Below are 19587 nucleotides of genomic sequence, written 5' to 3'. Positions count from 1 at the left end.
CCAAATTGTAATGATCTACATAATGCTTACTCCAGAGGGTCTCCACTCTGGAAAACTGCAAAATGAGTTCAAAGGATCAGGGAGCCAAAAAATTGATTGAGGCTCAACCTAAAATCAAGCCTATGTTTGCTCACGTTATCCAGAAATCAGCTCTAATTCCCATCCCTCTGCAAACAGAAGTCACCTTTGCTCCTAATAGATTGATGTCAGACTGGGCTCAATCATTACTAGAAAATGCCTTTACTCTATAAAACTGAAAAGTCAGAAGTATTTATATCTCAGTCGTGGTTCTACCAGTTAATTATTCTCGTCAGAGTGCTCCAACAGCACTGCTTTCTTAGACACTGAACAAATTGGCTCGTGGGGTATGGAAATTGAAGAACAATCTGACCTAGAAGAACTGGTTCTTGAACTCTTCACAAAGGATAGTTTTGAAAAAAAATCATTAAAATCTGATTGCATAAAATGTTAGCAAACTGAGGATTATACTAAATTTAATTAATGCACACTTTGCATAAGTGGAAAGTGGACATTACTGAAATTGTAGGCGATATAGCAGCAATCTTAATGACATTTAGGACCTTCATGTCCAGTATAATCCAGTTACCTTTTGCTTACAAGAGGCTAATTTAATACATCACGGAAGCACTGTCATTTATAGGAAAATTATGTGTTTAATGATATAGCCAGTTTGCTTCACGGAAGAGTTTCTATTTTGTTGTGTTCTCACATTCTCTCCAGGCCGATAATGCTGCAAACATCTTGGAAGCTGTACTACAAGGAGTTTCCGAAAAGTAAGGTAACACATTTTTTTTCTTAATAATGGTGAAAGGGAATGAGATGAAAAGCAGTGGATAGACAGACCCATTAATAATGTTCAAAAAAGGACCACCAGTGCAGTATTGCAGTACTGTTGCTTCACAGCAGATTCCAGTTGCAAAATGGTGACTACCGTCCGAGTGTGGTCCAAAACAGGTGTTTGTGAAGTTATTTGCTTTTTGCAAGCAAAAAGGCCTTCACCAAGTGACATTCACCATGGATTGGTTGCTGTGTATGGTGAAAAGATGATGATAAATAAGCAGGTGTGTTTTTGGTGGAATGAATTTAAAGCGGGCCGGGTTGACATTGAAGATCAGCATCAAGCGGGCAGACCTTCATCGAACAAGACAGAAGACAACATTTTGCACAACAGTTCTTGAAAACAGGCAAGTAAAACTGGTTAAAATTGCGTGAAATTGCACAAATAGTGAATATGAGTAAGTTGACTGTTCACAGAATTGTTCACTTTGTCCTTGGCTTTCGAAGGTCCTGTGCTGCTGCTGGGTGCCCTGACAATTGTCAGAGGAGGACAAAGCAAAACACATGGGGATGTATCTGGAAAACCTGTTGCGATACAGAAATGAAGGAGAGGACTTTCTCGCTCGCATAGTCACAGCAGACAAAACGTGGGTTCATCACTTTACCCCCACAGAGCAAACAAGACTCCATGACCTGGAAACATCCACAATCTTCTGTGCACAAAAAATTTAAAACTGTTCCCAGTGTCGGAAAAGTTATGGCCACAGTGTTCTGGGATCGCCAAGGCATTCTGTTGGTGGATTTCTTGCCGAAGGGAGGAACCATCAATGCAAAGCTTTACTGTGCAACGTTGGAAAAACTGAAAGCCCACATTCGATGCAAATGACCAGGACTCCTGACAAGCGGTGTGATTTTGTTGCATGACAACGCAACTCCACACACTGCCCACATCACTCGTGAGTGGTTGTGCGTAATCATTGGGAAACTCTGTCACATCCCCCCCTACAGCCCAGACAATTTTTCTGCATCAAAAAAATTGGTGCAGAAAAGATGTTAATTAGTTACAAACAGAAATGAGAGCGTTTGGCATGTCTAAAAGATATCCTGTTAAAGAAGTAGCTGAGTTTTCTGATGTTTCAGAAAAAATAGCAAGCGTCAAGTGAACTGAAAATCAGTTGCAGAATTGTAGTTGCAGAAGTCTGTACTAAGTGATTGTGATTTGTGGTAAGTAACATGTTTGTTAAACAAAAAAAAATTTTAAACAAGACTAACTGCTGCAAACTGTTTAACCCAGGACCTCATGAGCTGATTTCTGAGAGAACACTGTGAATAGAATTGCATAACATGGATATCTAGAGAAAAATCCCCTGGAGAAGATCAGCATTTAACAGCTGTGCATAAAAAAACCATGACTAATATGGACTAAAAGGCATAAAACTATTGATGATTGGAAAGCTGTGATCGGGTCTGATAAATCAAAATTTTGCTTATACTCTAATGATGCGTTCACAGGAGAAGCAATGACGCATCTCATCTAGTGTGTTGTACAAGCTGGTGGTATATCAATGTTGCTTTGGGTATGTTTTAACCTAATTGGTATTTCAAGTAGTAGTAGTAGTGGAATGTGATGCAAGAAAGCAAGTAGTTAGGGGGACCTACTTTATAAATCCCCCTACATACTTGAAATACCAATTAGGGTGAATCAAGTTGTCCTTGCAAATATTCTGGATAATCAGGATGTGCTTTTGTTGAATATTTGAGAGACACTCATGATTTCAATACTTCTATATTCCAGGATGAATCCTATAAAGAATGTATAATTAATGTAACAATTTAAGAATAGGCCATTCTTAAATTGTTTTAACAATGGCCTATTACACTGAATAACAAATTTTGGGTCACATCGTGTTACGGGCATGAACGTAAGTTTACTTTATACATTTTGCATTACCAGTGGTAAACACAGAAATAGTGCTTAAAATGGCAGATTGGCTCTTGTTTTCAAAAAAACTAGTTTTTTTATATTTATACAAGGTATTTTTTATTTATATGGCAGTAAGATGTTGCTACAAATGTACCTGTATCGAACACGGGACCTTTTTGCCTTTCACATGTATTCAGCTTAGGGAGCATCTCTTTTCACGATCCAAAAATAATTGGCTAGCATGGTGGCACTCCATTTGCTTTTGTATCTTTGTTCCATCTCTGCGATGTCTTGATGGAAGTGCTCACCATGTTCAATGCTGAACGCACCACAGTTTGGTGGGAAGAAATCCCGGTGTGAGTACAAGAAATGCACCTTCAATGACATGTTGCACCCCACTTTTTCATAAGAAGTAATGAGATCGTCCACAAGCTACCTGTAGTTGCCAGCTTTAACATTTCCTAGAAAAGCATTCGAAACATTTCAAAAGGCTTTCCACACTGAAAAGCTTTTCATCTTTGAAAAGTTGCCTTATTTGTGAACCAATGAAAATGCCTACCTTAATCTTCTCTGTCCTAGTCTTGGGAATTTCTCTTGCAAGTATGTGAATGCAGGACTGTTCACTGCCAAAGCCTTTGTGAAATTTTTCGCGAGTCCCAGTTTGATGTGGAGTGGCGGAAGAGCAAAAGTTAAAATTCTACATTCTTCCTTCCAAGTGTTAATGATTTTCATTGAGGCCAACTCCTCTTCTCGTAGGGCATATCCTTGGCATGAATATCCTTACTTAGTGTAACCCTTTTGTTTTAACCCTAATAAAATGCCGATTACCTGTAAATCATCACATATCTGTCACTCGTACTTCTGATACTGTACACCTAAGTACAGTATCAGAAGTATGTAGCCAGGTGGGAAGGAGCAGCAGTGCATATCACACGCTTCTTGATTAGACCGGGGTTCGAGCCCATCACCACCAAATACGGAGGATGCGGAAAGGTCAAGGGAATGACCACCGCATATTCCCGAAGCAATATGGCCTTAGTTGCTAATGCCCCTAAAAACCAAATAACAAACGAAAACAAAACAACAGCGTAGCACACGCTTCTTGATTAGACTGGGTTTCGAGCCCGTCACCACCAAATACGGAGGATGCGAAAAGGTCAGGGAATGACCACCGCTTATTCCCGGAGAAATATGGCCTTAGTTGCTAATGCTCCTAAAAACCAAATAACAAACAACAAAATCTCCATGTTTGCATATGTTTCTTTTTTTGTGGACGGCATATGCAAGAGATATTGAAGGCAGCATATTTCCATTGTGCAATAACAAAGCCTTAAGGCTAATCTTAGAAGAGTCTATAAATAGTCTCCATTCTTCGGGAACATACCTCATGTTCACTGCTGCCATTAGACCATCAACATCCTTACAAACAATGAGTTCCCCTTCTATTTGATAAATTTATCATAGTCTTTATTTCAAGTATGAAATGCCACTTTCACAGAAGGATCTAGAAGATTCCACTGTTTTAGCCCCAAGGCCAAAGGCTCTGCCTTATTCTTCAGCAGTTCGAGATCCCTGATGAGGTCATAAAGCTCACTCTCTGTGATATTATGTGGTTCAGAAGGATAAATGTTTGGACAAAATGATGGATCCCTTGACGTAGATGGCTGCTGTACTTCTTTGTACATATCAAGTTGTTGATCAGTGTCTTCATCAGCGTTCAGAAAAACGGTCGGGTGGTTCAGGAATAGGTATTACTTCACTGTGAGGCACATGATGAATTGCAGATGGTATTATTTAGGCACCATACAGAAAGTCTGATTTGTTGGCTACCTCCATATCATGGGCACTACAAAAGACAAAACCTCCCTTTTGATTCACTCATGCATTTTGTTTTGATGAACAGGTAGTGCAGCATATGCGTGGAGCCCAGTTCTTGTCCTGGTTGCCTTCTTTACGCCCAAAGTACCAGAAGTAGGGTAGGCCTTTTTTATGGTTCAAGTTTAAGAGATGCTTCCTTGAAGCTAATGTGACTTCTCTACATATGTAACAGAAGTCATCTGGACTATTCATACAATTATGGGGCATATTAATCTTACACGATGCAAATACTGTGAAAAAAAGTAGGAATCTCACACAGAATAGCCATTAACTGAGAATAAATCGCCCAGTACCTAGCCAAATTTGAGGATTGCTGCAACAGAGTTGAAGATGCAAAGTGAGGTGACATTTGCCAATCATGTGACAAGAGCGTGGTGGTACTGAAACTGGTGTTGCCATGCGTTTTGCAGAGAGCTGTAATTGATAATGTAGAATAACTCACTAATATTGAGACCCCAACTGTAATTTGAAAATGAGCCAATCAACAAATTTTAATGTGATTCTCATGTTCAGCAGCATAAACTTGGTCAAAATTGGGTGTTTTCGTAACATTTTATGTGTTGACCAGTGTTATGGATATAAATTATTTAAACGATCTAGTTGAATCCTGCAAATGAGAATTCGTGAAATTATTTGTACTGAAGGAGGGTTTATACATTATTAATTGAAAAATTGTGTGACTTTCTGTCCTCACTGTATTATAAACACAGCTAGATTATGGATTTCCAGGCCATAGCTCTGAAAAATCTAGTGCTTTAAGTGGTTGGAGTCCATCACAGTCCCTTACATATCACCCTAGGTAGGAGCCTACCTCGTATATCCTTCTCAAAGTCTATGCTGATACTTATGATCCTCATAAGTACATTTTGATGCTCACTGTGAATAAATCAACCAGCTGACATATGTCTTCACTCCTTAATTAAAAACCAGCAGCTTTGATCTTTCTATTTTAGCCATCTGTATCTCTCTTCCAGCCCTCTATGGGCCTTTTTCTCTTGTGCAGAATGCAATATAAATTCCCTTCAATAACGAGGAAAAGCCACATTCTCACAGCAAAAAAATTAAAATCTTCATAAAGCTCTTACTACTCAATATAATTCTTGCACATAGATATATACTGATGGCTCCAAAACTGACTAACAGGTTCAGAACTTGCTGTTCTCAACTGCCTTCAGAATACAGCATTTTTACTGCAGAACTGCATGAAATATAATTTGCTCTGGAAATGATTCAATCCCAGTGTTCTCACAGCATCATTTTTCACCAATTCACCACAAACAAAAAATTACTTAGACACATTCAGACCATGCTGATCAATCTTACTGAGAAAATGCAAGTTTTGAAATTTTGTTTTTCTCAAGTCATATTTAGCACTAAAAGTGGTGTATATTTTGCACTCAAGAGCTAAATGAGATGGCTTTCATATTTCCTTTTACAGATTATAATGGCTTGTAAGAACTCAATCTGTGCAATACTAGAAAGATATCTGGTGATCTCAAGATCACAACAAAATCTTACCAGAATTTTGGTCCTCACCATCTAGTTTCCACTCAAATAGAAAAGAACAGATCACCCTTGCAAGAATTCTTATTGATCACACTCACGCTTACCTTCTTACTGCCTTTCTGTCCTCACTGTTGTACTCAGCTTACAGTCCAAAATATCATTAGTGACTGTTCTTTTTATGAGAGAGTGTGAAATACTACATTTTTATTGAGAGAAATGGTACAAAATGTTGATTCAGTGTTTTACCTTCTTGAAATTGATTCTGTTTTGTGATAAGATTTAAATAACAGCTCTATAATCCATAGAGCCATTACTCAAAACCTTTGTTTGGCACGTCATGATCTTTAGCTGCCCTTGCACTGTGAAGGATGTTAGCAATAACTGACACACACAAGCCATCTCTCTCTCTCTGCCGACCGGGCTAGCCGGGTGGGTAAAGTGCCTGCCTGGCAACCCGAAGGTTGCGGGTTCGATTCCCGCCTCGGGCTTTGGATCAAAGTACTGCAAAAAAAACCTTGGGAGGTGCATTATGGCCACAGAAGCCTATGCGCCAACAACTACAAAAAAAAAAAAAAAAAAAAAACAAGCCATCTTCTGGAAAGATCACATACAATGTTTGACAGTTAAGTTCCAGGACAGAGTACACAGTTGTGTTACAGCAGTTTGGCTTGTATATATCATTGTGCTTAGTAATGGAAGGTGACCCTATAAATTATTAAAAATAAACATGTGCTAATAAAGACATGTGAAGTGACATCAGAAAGTTTTGCAACCTATATGTTGAAATTGCAGCATCATAATGAATTACAACTGGTAACAGATTCGATAATTATTCACCAGACATAGTAATTCTGAATTGCAGTTATTTGTACTCAAGCTAAATTAGCATCTATTGAATGAAGTTATTTTACTTGTTTCATCACATTTTTAAATGAGTGATTTTATTAGAAGTTAATTTTCAGAAAATTTTATTTCAAATTAGAGTAAAGTACAACAAAGATCCTTGAAATGTCAAAAATAGCTTTCAGAGAAGATGCTGTGTGGAAAACTTTTCAGTGGCTTGCCCTTTGTCTGTCAAAGATGATTCTACTATGACCACCCTTCTACTTCAAATGATTCAGTTGTTCAGTTTTGTGGTCTGTCAGGAGTGATCAATATTAAGCTATCCATGAATTTCATCATAAAATTACTATTATGGGATGTGTCAATCAATTTTAACATAAGATTTCAGGATGCAACATATTTTGGCCACGTTTGTGCCTTGCATTCTCACTTATGATTGCAGAGAGCAGCGGCTCTGTTGCATGTTAAGAATTTGTCATGGTGAGGCTGACCCACACTTAATTTTCTTCCATTGTTAATATTAATGAATCGTGGATGTAGGGCTAAGACCCAGAAACAAAGGCCCAGTCCTCTCAATGGAAACTGTCTTTACGAAATCCTCCCCCCCCACCCAAAAGCAAGACAATCTCAATCAAATATGAAAATCACTCCTCGTATTTTTTTGACAGCTCTACTGTTATTATATAATGATGTATGTTCGCAACAGTGATTGCATCATACCCCCCCCCCACACACACATGCATCAGTCCCATGAGTTCAAGAATTTCTTGTGAAGCACTCCATCACTGTGGGTTCTCATAGCGATACTTGCCGTGTTTAGCTCCCTGTGATTTCTTCCCCACTTCCAAGCTTAAATTCCCTTTGAAAGATCACAGATTTACATTAACTGAGGAAATATTGAGAATGCAACAGAGGAACCATTAGAAATCCTAAAAGCCTATTAAGAGTGTTTCCAGAAGTTTTAGAAGCATGTAATAGGTGTATACAGTGTCAAAGAGACTATTTTGGACGGAGATAAGATTCATCTGGATAGCCAGTAAGCCATTTGCCAAGCATTAATTCAGTCCTTGAACTTGTTAATCACATCTTATATCTTGCTTGCATGTTTTTCACCTGGTTTTCAAGAGTTTGGAATAGTCATGAGGATATCTGAAACATGATAAATATTGTGAACATCCAACAGTGCTTCAAACCCCAGCAACAGTCCAAAAGTTTACACGTTGATTGATCTGATTATCAAATGACAGAAAAACAACTTCACATTAATATACAGTTCCACAATTCTGACTGAAGATTGGGAAAATAGAAGATTTGTTCTAGCTTCATTCTGCACTGTTTGACTAACAAACAATAAACTGCTTAGATTCACAGTAGTCATTCAAGCTGATGATGATGATCCCACCTTATTCAATTCAATTACAACAAATGATAATTTGTGATCAACATGCTCTCAGAGACAAATTACAAACATTACTTTCAAAATTCTGAAACCAAAGTGATGCTGATCACTTTCTTCAGTAGCAAGAGAATCAATTCTCAAGGAACGTTTTCACCAGGAAATGCAGTGAATAAGGAGTACTGTGTACAAGTTTTGGACTCGGATAGTAAGGCCTCAATTTTAATAAAAGGGAGACAGTTGCAGTTGCATGACGATGCTAGGCTGCATTCTGTACAGGAGGCACAGCACAAGTCTGGACTGTAGGATGGGTGGGTGGGTGGTTTCTCAGCGCAACAACATTTATTGGAAAACCAAGGCAGTGAACAGCGAGGTGCTCACTGCCAGAGCAGCTCTGGCAGTGAGCTGAATGATTTTGTAATAACTGAGAGCAAAGTGGAGAAATCGTTGAAGATGAGGAAGACACCTGGGGTGGATGAGATCTATCCAGTTATATTAAAGGAAGCAGCAAAACCTTAGCCATAATTATGAGAGCTTCCTTGGACTCAGGGGAGGTACCTGTGGACTGGAGATGTGCAAATGTGACCCCAATTCACACAAAGGAGGATCAAACGCCAAGTAATTACAGACCTGTTAGTTTAACTTCTGTTCCAGGGAAATTAATGGAGGCACTGGTTAAAGAAGCACTGCAGGATCATCTAGACAAGACTTCAGTTATAGCTTGGACACAGCATGCTTTTGTTAAGGTTAAGTCTTGTCTGACCAATTTGATTGGATACTATGATGTGGTCATAAAGGAACTGGATGCAAAGAATAATTTTGATATCATATATTTGGATCTTAGAAAGGCTTGTGATACTATTGCGCATGGAAGACTGCTTTCCAAATTTGAGCGGTGTAAGGGGAAAATTGCTGCTATGAATAAGGGATGTTTGAGTGGGAGAAGATAGAGTGGAAATCAATGGACACTGCTCTTCTTGGACTAATGTTATTAGTGGAGTCCCCCCCCCCGGGTCCATTGTTGTTTTCTGTATTTATTAATGATACTGATGATCGTATAACAGGCTTAATGTCCAAGTTTTCAGACGATACGAAGGTTGGCAGGGTTGTTAATGACAGTACGCCGCTGTTGTAACAGGATCTAGAAAAGTTGAGCAGATGGGCTCAGAGGTGACAACTGAAGTTTAACATTGACAAATGCAAAGTACTGAATATGGGAAACAGTAATCCCAGAGTAACTATCAACTCTGTGGTACCACACTGACTGTGGTAGAGAATAAAAAGGACTTGGGGGTAATTGTGAGGCAGATATGAAATTTTCTGAGCAGTGCAGACAGTCTGCAAGGGTAGCTCACGGTGTCTTGTCAATGATATACAGGAATTTTTCTAGCAGGGATAAGGTGGTGATTATCCCCTTGTATAAGGCAATGGTCAGGCCACACCTTGAGTGCTGTATACAGGTCTGGAGGCCTCATTTTTAGAAGGATGTAGAGCTGCTGGAACGAGTACAGAGAAAGGCAACAAGATTAGTGAATGGAACAAAGGGTTGCTCTTATGAAGGAAGGCTTAAGTTTTGCAAATTACAGTGTCTGGAGACTAGGTGATCTGATTGAGGTATATAAAGCCTTGAATGGTTTGAGAATGCTCAGTGCTGATCAATTCTTCCTCTAGCTCAGAATAATCACCGGAGAGGGCATAAATTCAAATTGAGGAAAGACAGTTGTAGGATAGATGTGCGCAAGTTTGCCTTTAGCCAGCAGATGGTTGGTTGATTGCTGTAACAAATTTCCATCTGCCGTTATAGAAGTTGATAGCTTAAATAGATTCAAGGCAGAACTAGACAAACATTTGGAACGAGTGGATGGGTGAAAAGAGAAGAGGTTTTTTGTTTTTTTTAGCTGTAGCCAAGTGGTCAGGAGAGTGAGTGCAGTAGTATGTGGACTGGGGTTCAAACTCTTGATGACTGCTAAATATGATTAACATTTGTATCAATGATTTATAAGGGCTGCCGTAGCTAAGTGGTCATGTGCACGGGTGCATAAGTACACGTGGCTTGAATGACTGGGGTTCAAGCCCATGACTGCTAAATACTGTTTCTTGCATTCTGTCTGTCTTGTGAATTCCTGTGACCGTTTGGTCGTCCCAGAGTATAAACAGAAAATTTATTTATATAAGCTTGCATCATGTGCCTTTACTAATGATAATTCATGATGTATTCAGTAGTAAGAAAAGGTGGGGAGGATATGCTGTATGAAATAATGAAATTATTGAATATAGCATGCACATGGCAAGAATATTCGATGATGCCTTCCCCCTGCACACACACCTACTTGGACTCACTCCGGTCACTATCTGGCAGAGTAGAGGCACATCATGTATATTAATTGTAATGTGGCTCTAAAGGTTCCCTCCCCTTAACTCCTCATCAAGCAATATGATTAATACAAAACTCTGTAAAGGCCAGATTTATGTAGGTTAGTGAGTGTTCGTGTGTGGGGGGGGGGGGGGTTGTGTTGTTCATTCGGTCACTTATCCAGGGGTAGGTGTTTTAACACACAAAACCTCTAGTTTGCCATCCAGCACCTTGACACTGCCTCCCACACACACACGCAGCACTCAGACTCCCTCCATAGAGGCAGTGAGATTATACACTAGCTGATTTGGAAGCCTCCTAGAGAGTTACCAATAGGTTCGGTCCGGTCTACTATCTAGCGGCTGGTCTGCGAAACTGTTTTAGAGCTGGATAAACACAGAGGGGTGGCATTCCTCCGTATGATGTGGGCTCCACACCTCGATCCCTGCATACTTTGGTTCACACCTGGGTGGTCACCTCCAGTAAGCTATATGCCGTATTTCAGCACTTACATATCCCACTATTGTGAAGGTGCAGAGGATTTGGCTGTTACATATCAATTTGTTTGTGATGGCCAAAATTCTCTGCTTGCATCCAAATTTATTCAAACTTCTTTAATTAGAATCATGTGTGTATGTACTTGGGCTAAATGTGAGCATATTAATAGGCTAGAGAGACAACCAAGTACAGCTCTCTATGATAAGGTCATTAAGTGAAGCAGTCTAACAGTGTTCAGGTGGGTGGGATCTCTTGACATGCTTGGAGACCATATGCAATTGACCATTTTATTTTACAGGCTTGGAAATTAAAATTGCTTTTTAGAACTCTTGGACTGCCACATTTTCTTTTTTATAGATTTCATTTATAATTTACATTTGAGACTCCACTATAATATTATTTATAAATAAATAATACAACTCAAGTTACCAACACCATTACTGCTACTCTTCCCTTCTCTCCCATAATGCAATGCAACACTTTCTCTTCCCTCTATGTATAACCCTACAGTGGGAGTGCCCCCTAATAATAACAAAAATGGTAGTGAATCTGACTAAACTTTAATTTCTGGGAATAAATTTGAATAAATACAGAAAATTTTAAATGTGCACATGCACATATTTTTGCTTATTGTCTATAAAAAACATTAATTTTTTTTAAATTTATATATAATCATTTGCTTAAATCTCAATTTTTTTTTTTTTTTTCAAAATTTCAAATTTAGTGAAGCTAAACTCTATCCTGGTGAATACCGAGAGTGCAAACACTTTTCATAGTTACAGTCCATGAAAACATTGCATGCAGACACTGTATTGTGAATTATATTTTTTATCACTCTTTATTTTTAAAAATAGTTTATATATATATATATTGTCAGTTAGCAACTTATATTTATTATATATTATATATACTATTATGTCTAACATTATTGAAGAGATCATCCAAAAATAATACATCTTTTATCAGATATAATACTGTATTTCCCCGTGTATAAGATGCACCCTTTTTCAAAAAATTTGGCGTCTAAAAACTGGGTGCATCTTATACAGTGGTTGTAGATTTTTTTACTTGCATTTCCCACTTTTTTGCGCTCATTGTTTTGCACTTGTTACCGGTATATTAGGTTACGTTTTGCCACGTTCTGCCCAGAAAGGCTCAGAAAAGATTTTCGTACAGTGCTGAATTCAAGTTAAAAGTGATCCAGTTTGCAAAAGTGAATGGAAATCGTGCTGCTGAACGTAAGTTTGGTCCTCCTCCAACTGAGAAAACAGTCTGAGACTGGCTACGGGAAGAAGGCCATGAGAGGCAAGTCAACAAAATGGCCTGATTTAGAGAGGGAATTGAAGATATGGACTGAAGAGCAAAGGGCAATTGGAATTCCTGTGTCCACAAAGATGGTTCAGCATGAGGCAAGAAAAATTGCTGATGAAAAAGAAGTTACTGATTTCAAAGGAGGACACAATTGGTGCTTCAGGTTCATGAAACGGAATGGACTAAGCATGCGTACACGCACCAGACTTGCCTGAAAGCTGTGAGCAGAAGGTCCTTCAGTTTCATTGTTTTGTCATTCAATGTCGGAAGACACATCAGTTTGAGTTGGGACAGATTGCAAATATGGACGAAGTCCCCCTTCAATTTGATGTCCCAAGTAACTGAACTGTTGATAAGAAGGGGGTGAAAACTGTAACTGTGAAGACAAGTGGACATGAAAAGAGCCATTATACGGTTGTTCTAGCTTGTTGTGCCGACGGAACCAAGCTGCCTCCTATGTTGATTTTCAAACGCAAAACAATGCCAAAAGAAGACATTTCCTCGAGGACTGATTGTCCACATTCATGACAAGGGTTGGATGGATCAGGATGGGATAAAGATCTGGTTTGAGAAAGTTTGGAGCAGGAGACCAGGTGGGCTCTTACGCAAACCTGCCCTATTGGTGCTTGATCAGCTCAAGGCACAAAGAAGATTGCTGCAGAGCAAAAAACAAAACTTGCCGTCATACCTGGAGGCTTGACATCCCAGCTCCAACCACTTGATGTCAGCATTAACAAACCCTTCAAAGCTGCCATGAGAGACGAATGGAACCAATGGACGACGTCTTCTGGGGACAATTTGACACCAGCAGGAAGAGTGAAGGAACCAACTATAGGAGAAGTTTGTATCTGGGTGAAAAGATCTTGGGATAATATCAAGATTGAGATCATTGTCAAGTCATTTAAGAAGTGTGACATTTCAAATGCCATAGATGGAACTGAGGACGAGACAATATATGAAGACAGTGATTCGTCATCAGACACTGATGAGGACAAGCTAATGGATGGGAGTTTTGACAGTGATGAGGAGTTGTATGAATTTTATGATGAATAAAACTTGAGTTCAATAACTTTATGTAATACATTTTTTTTCAAATTTCGGGCCCCAAAGTTAAGGTGCGTCTTATACATGGGGAAATACGGTAAATAAATAATAATAAAGGAGAGAAGAAAACATTCACCCTATATCAGTATGTAATTTACTACAGAGAAATATCCAGCTGTCTGAATAGAAATCACAGAAACAAGCATGATGAAATGCATTCAATACATTCTGGAACACAAACAATTATAAAATAAAAACTTTTGCCCAACCAACTCCTTAAAGAATAAATCAAGTTTAAATTATTTTGAGTAAATAAACAATAATACTGTATATTGCTTCAAGACTAAATATTTCTCAAGCTAGATGGAAATTAAAACAAATAGCTAATACAATTAATATTTATTGCAGAATGAGAATGCATAAGCTATTGCAAATAAATTGTAATAAACAGAAACATTAAAACACAGGTCTTCTCACACTAACTCTGGGAAAATGATTGCAAAAAAATAATTATAACAATTAAAAATCTCAATATTTAGGAAGATATATAGAAAATCTTATTTTTAGCCAACAGTTAATGCAAGCTTATTATTTTCAAGTTAGACCTTACAGGTATATTGCTATTACTGCAGGGTTAACATAATTTGTGAATGACCCCAAGGTTGAATGTGATGTGCCATAAAAAAAAACAGAAGACCCAATGGTGTCAATTAATAACAGAATGATATATAAATACACACAATGCAATGTTCTAATGTCATCCCTCCAGCAGTCCCTTCCCAGGAAGTGTGCAACCATCCTTTAGGTAGCCTGCACTTTCCTCCCCAAAACTTCACGTTTTGGGGAGGAAAAACAATTTTATGCAGGAAGCTGCCCAACATCAGTGTCCGTAACCACCAAAAGGCTTTAAGGGAAAAATTTATTGGAAAGGTTAAAGGTTGGATATGGGGTCTAAAAAAATTTTTAGATATGTAGACTACTTGCCTAAGCAGTTAAGGAGTGTTCTGACAAAAACACACCTCTGCTCAATAACCAGATAGCATTAGCAGAGACAGATGACACAAGAAAGTAAGCTTATATGGCATCACCCCAAAAAAAAAAAAAACCTCTTTCACCCATTCATTTATTCTCTCCAATATTTTGTCTGGTTCCCTGAATTTATTTAAGCATTCAACTTCCACATAAACAGATGGAAGTTTGTTCCAGCACCTGCTTGCTAAAGGCAAACTTCTGCACATCTATTCTGCAACCATTCTTCCTCAATTTTAATTTGTCCCCCCTCTTGTGTGGGCCCCCCTCTTGTGTTGAATGGATTGAGCTTGCTCAATCCATTCAAAACCTTAAACACCTCAGTCAGATCACTACGAAAATACTTTCCAGACTGCAATTTGCAGAACTGAAGCCTTTCTTGGTAAGAGCACCCCTTTGTTCTCCTTCAACAATCTCATTGCCCTTTTCTGTACTCGTTCCAGCAGCTCTACATCCTTCCTAAAATGAGGCCTCCAGACCTGTATGCAATACTCACAATGTGTCCTGACCGTTGCCTTATACAATGAGATGATCACCTCCTTATCCCTCCTAGCAAAATTCCTGCATATCATTGACAAAACCCCAAAAGACAGTCTTGGTAGCTTATCTGCATTGCTCAGAGAACTTCATATCCGACTGCATAATTAACCCCATGTCTTTTTTTATTTTCCACTTCTGTGAGTTTAGTACTACACAGGTGGTACATTACTCAGGGGTGCCTCCCTATATGCAGTACCCACTCAACCAACCCTTTATCCATAGCAACCTACCCTTAATGCCTCACTGCTCCAGTTTGTACAACAGCCTTTTATGTTCGATGGTATCAGAAGCTTTCCTGAAATCCAGGTACGTGATATCAAAATTATTTTTTCCATCCAGTTCCTTTCTAACCACATTGTAGTATCCAATCAAATTGTTCAGACAAGATTTCTCTTTAACAAACCCATGCTCTGTCTGAAGTATAACTGCAGCCATGTCTAAATTAGCATTAGCACTAGTAGAGGCATTTGATGCAAGAAAGCAAGCTTATGCAGCATCAGCCAAAAAAAAAAAAAAAAAAACCACTTCCACTTCAACCCTCTGTTCGTTCAAAATACCTGTCCAGCTGAGCCTTAAACTTATTTAGGCTATCAACCTCCACCACAAGGGATGGCAGTCTGTTCCACCAACCAACCACCCGCTGGCTAAAGGCAAATTTCCGCACGTCTATCCTACATCTGTCTTTCCTCAATTTGAATTTATGCCCTCTCAGGTGATTTTTCTGAGCTAGAGGAAGAATCCCATCAGCATTGAGCATGCTTAAACCATTCAAGGCTTTATACACCTCTATCAGATCGCCACGCTGGTGCCTAGTCTCCAGACACTGTAATTTGCAAAACTTAAGCCTTTCTTCGTAAGAGCACCCCTTTGTTCCATTCACTAATCTTGTTGCCCTTCTCTGTACTCGTTCCAGCAGCTCTACATCCTTCTTGAAATGAGGCCTCCAGACCTGTATACAGTACTCTAGGTGTGGCCTCACCTTTGCCTTATACAATGGAATAATCACCTCCTTATCCCTGCTGGAAAAATTCCTGTATATCATTGACAATACTCCATGAGCTACTCTTGCAGCCTGTCTGCACTGCTCAGAGAACTTCATATCTGCCTGCACAACCACCCCCAAATCCCTTTCATTCTCTACCACTGTCAGTGTAGTACCACAGAGTTGATACGTTGCTCTGGGGTTGCTGTTTCCCATGTGTAGTACTTTACATTTGTCAATGTTAAACTTCATTTGCCACCTCTCAGCCCATCTGCTCAACCTTTCCAGATCCTGTTGCAGCAGCATAGTGTCAGTAGTGTCTTTGACAACCCTGCCAACCTTTGTATCGTCTGCAAACTTGGACATTAAGCTTGATATACCATCATCGATATCATTTATAAATACAGAAAACAATAATGGACCCAACACTGAGCCCTGAGGGACTCCACTAATAACATTAGTCCACAATGAGCAGTGTCCATTGATTACCACTCTCTGTCTTCTCCCCCTCAACCACCCCTTTATCCATAGCAGCAATTTGCCTCCAATGTCACACTGCTCCAATTTGTGTAGCAGTCTTCCATATGCAACAGTATCAAAAGCCTTTCTACGATCCAAGTATATAATATCAAAGTTATTCCCTGCATCCAGTTCTTTTGTGACTGCATCATAGTATCCAATCAAGTTGGTCAGGCAAGACTTCCCCTTAACAAAACCATGCTGTGTCTGAGCTATAACTGAAGTCTTGTCTAAATGATCCTGCAGTGCTTCTTTAACCAGTGCCTCCATTAATTTTCCTGGAACAGAAGTTAAGCTCACAGGTCTATAATTACTTGTGTCAGCCTTTGATCCTCCTTTGTGAATTGGGGTCACATTTGCACATTTCCAGTCTATGGGTACCTCCCCTGAGTCCAAGGAAGCTCTCATAATTATGGCTAAGGGTTTGCTTACTTCCTTTGCTGCCTCCTTTATTATAACTGGATAGATCCCATCCACCCCGGGTGCCTTTCTTGTGTTTATCTTCAACAGTTTCTCCTCCACTTTACTCCCAGTTATTTCAAGATTCTGTAGCTTACTGCTAGAATTGAATACACCTCTGGCATTCCCCTTGCTGAATAACTCCTCATAAATGATCCTGCATTACTTCTTTTACCAGTGACTCCATTATTTTCCTTGGAACAAAAGTTAAACTAACTGGTCTGTAATTACTTGCATCACCCTTTGATCCTCCTTTGTGAATTGGGGCATAGATTTGCACATCTGTAGTGTGCATGGACCTCTCTTGAAATCAGAGGATGCTCTCATAATTATGACTAAGGGCTTGCTTACTTCCTTTGCTGTCTCCCTTAAAATAATTTGATAGATCCCATCCACCTTAGGTGCCTTTTTATGTTTAACTTAACAATTCCTGTTCCACTTTCCAGTCAGTTTTTACAAAATCATTTAACTTATTGTTAGTTTGATAAACTTCCGACATCCCCTTCCCTAAAGAATTTCTTGTGTGTGAATGTAGATGCAAAATACTCATTCAGTTTGTCTGCAACCTGAGCGGGATCATCAATAGTCAAACCATCGATATTGATCAAACCAATTTAATTCATCCCCCTTCCTTCTAGTGTTAAATAAAGGAGTCTTTGCTGTTTTTCTTTGCGTCCTTCATCAAAGATTTCTAGTAATTTGTCTTCGCTTGCCTAACCACCTTTGTAACTTGGTTACAGACTAGTTTATATCTACTATAGGCCTCTGTGTTGCCCGAAAATTTAAATGCATCCGATACATTTTTCTTCTGTGCCACAAGTATAGTCAATTCATCTGACATCCGTTTAAACCTATACCTTGAAGATTATTTCTAGTTGGCATGCCTAGTAGCTTCTATGATTAATTTCTTGAATGCTTCTCATTTAAAATCTGCTGATAGTAACATCATCAGTTGGTCCCACTGTATAGAATTTAAAAAATACACACACAATCAACCACTATATATATATATATATATATAGTGGTTGATTGTGTGTGTGTCCAGCCATCATTTTGCAGAACCCCTGAAACTGGTCTATTGACCCCAGTTTGGGAAACGCTGAGATAGAGCATTATATATAGTGGTTGATTGTGTGTGTGTGTCCAGCCATCATTTTTCAGAACCCCTGAACCTAGTCTATTGACCCCAGTTTGGGAAATGCTGAGATAGAGCATTACTCCCTCTGGTTGCCTCGCGAATATGATGCTGTAGAAAACAGCATCCAATAAATCCACAAAATTGTTGCAAGTGACCAATCCGAAAGTTCTAGTCAATATCTGGAAAAGTTAAAATCCCCCATTATAAGACATTCTGATTTACTGGCTCACTGTATTTCTCTGTGCAGCTGTTATTTGTACTCAGAGTCATTAGGCTGCACTCCTACCCTCATTTTTGCTTTCCCAGTAATTATTTCACACCAAACTGACAACACTGCACTAGATACATTGCCTTAGATTTTGTGCTTCAAGTTTCGTTTGACTTGCTTTGTATGAACAGTTACAAAGATGTCAAAAGAAATTTTAACCACATTTCTGGCATGTATTGTGCAATACTGAAAATTCATCAATCCTTAGTATAAAGTAAATTAATTCACCAGTTACAGCAGTTTTAGTTAAAACATGCTATCATGTGATACTATTTAGTATACGAAAATTCTTATAAATTAAATACATTTTAAAATGTGTGAAAGGTGTCTAATTCAGTTTGAGCTTGTATCTATATATGTTTAGCCAATGATTTGTTTATTAACATGTTTTATTAAAAAAATCTCTTGGTTTCTCTTTATTCATCATAACTGGCAAAAAAGGAGGAAACAGGAGAATTGTTTCAGGTATTTTAGGTGTTGCCTAAAATATTAGACAGCCTTAATTTGATTTGCACATTTTTTTTTTTTTTTTTTTTTAATTCGCACCCTTTGGCATGATAGCTCTTAGATCTATTTTTTTTTTTCTAAAATTGCATGGATTATTCAAGTGAGCTATAATTTAAAAGTATTATTTAAAAAGTGTTTCAAAGTATTTCTTGTTGCTTAGTTTCTTAAAAATTTTAAAAAATTGACTACCTTCATTTTGTTAGGAATGAGACCCCTTTAAATGAACCTAATGACTTCATTTTTCCCATATTTGTTTGTGTTTTAACCAGTAACATATATGTGTGTGTGCATATCAGAAAAATCTAGACATATACTCAAAATTAAGTAGTGATATACAAAACTAAAAGCAGCAAAATGTATTACAAGAAATAATACATTTTGTTATTGTACATGTAGCAGCTCAAATTGGCATACTTTCAGAACAGTTGCGGCAGACACTTTAGTAAACATTGTTTATTAAAAACATTTCTTGCCTAAATGACAGACTGGTTTACAACAGATGTTGTGGCATGACTTTGCACATTGGACAGTTTCATCACGCTTTTTGTTTATTAAAAAAAACAATCTGCATACTTAATTGTCTATTTAAAGTGA

General features: G+C 38.4%; 1 protein-coding gene across 2 annotated transcripts in view; it reads left to right on the top strand.

Annotated features, from left to right (window-relative positions):
- Window positions 1-19587, top strand: part of Stacl (SH3 and cysteine-rich domain-containing protein) — an 876542-nt gene that overhangs the window by 682274 nt on the left and 174681 nt on the right. The window contains exon 15 of one of the 2 annotated variants that reach the window (XM_090388807.1): window positions 18928-18951. The exons of the other annotated variant lie outside the window; for it this stretch is intronic. Coding sequence (XP_090244933.1) covers window positions 18928-18951 — 24 coding nt within the window. The remainder of the gene's footprint in view (window positions 1-18927; window positions 18952-19587) is intronic. 2 annotated transcript variants of the gene reach the window in all.

This window comes from Mastigoproctus giganteus, chromosome 14 (assembly GCF_048544385.1).
Source record: "Mastigoproctus giganteus isolate SK-2022 chromosome 14, ASM4854438v1, whole genome shotgun sequence".
Taxonomy (NCBI): Eukaryota; Metazoa; Arthropoda; class Arachnida; order Uropygi; family Thelyphonidae; genus Mastigoproctus; species Mastigoproctus giganteus.
Note: the sequence above shows the minus strand (reverse complement) of the source record. Positions and strands in the feature narration are given on the sequence as shown.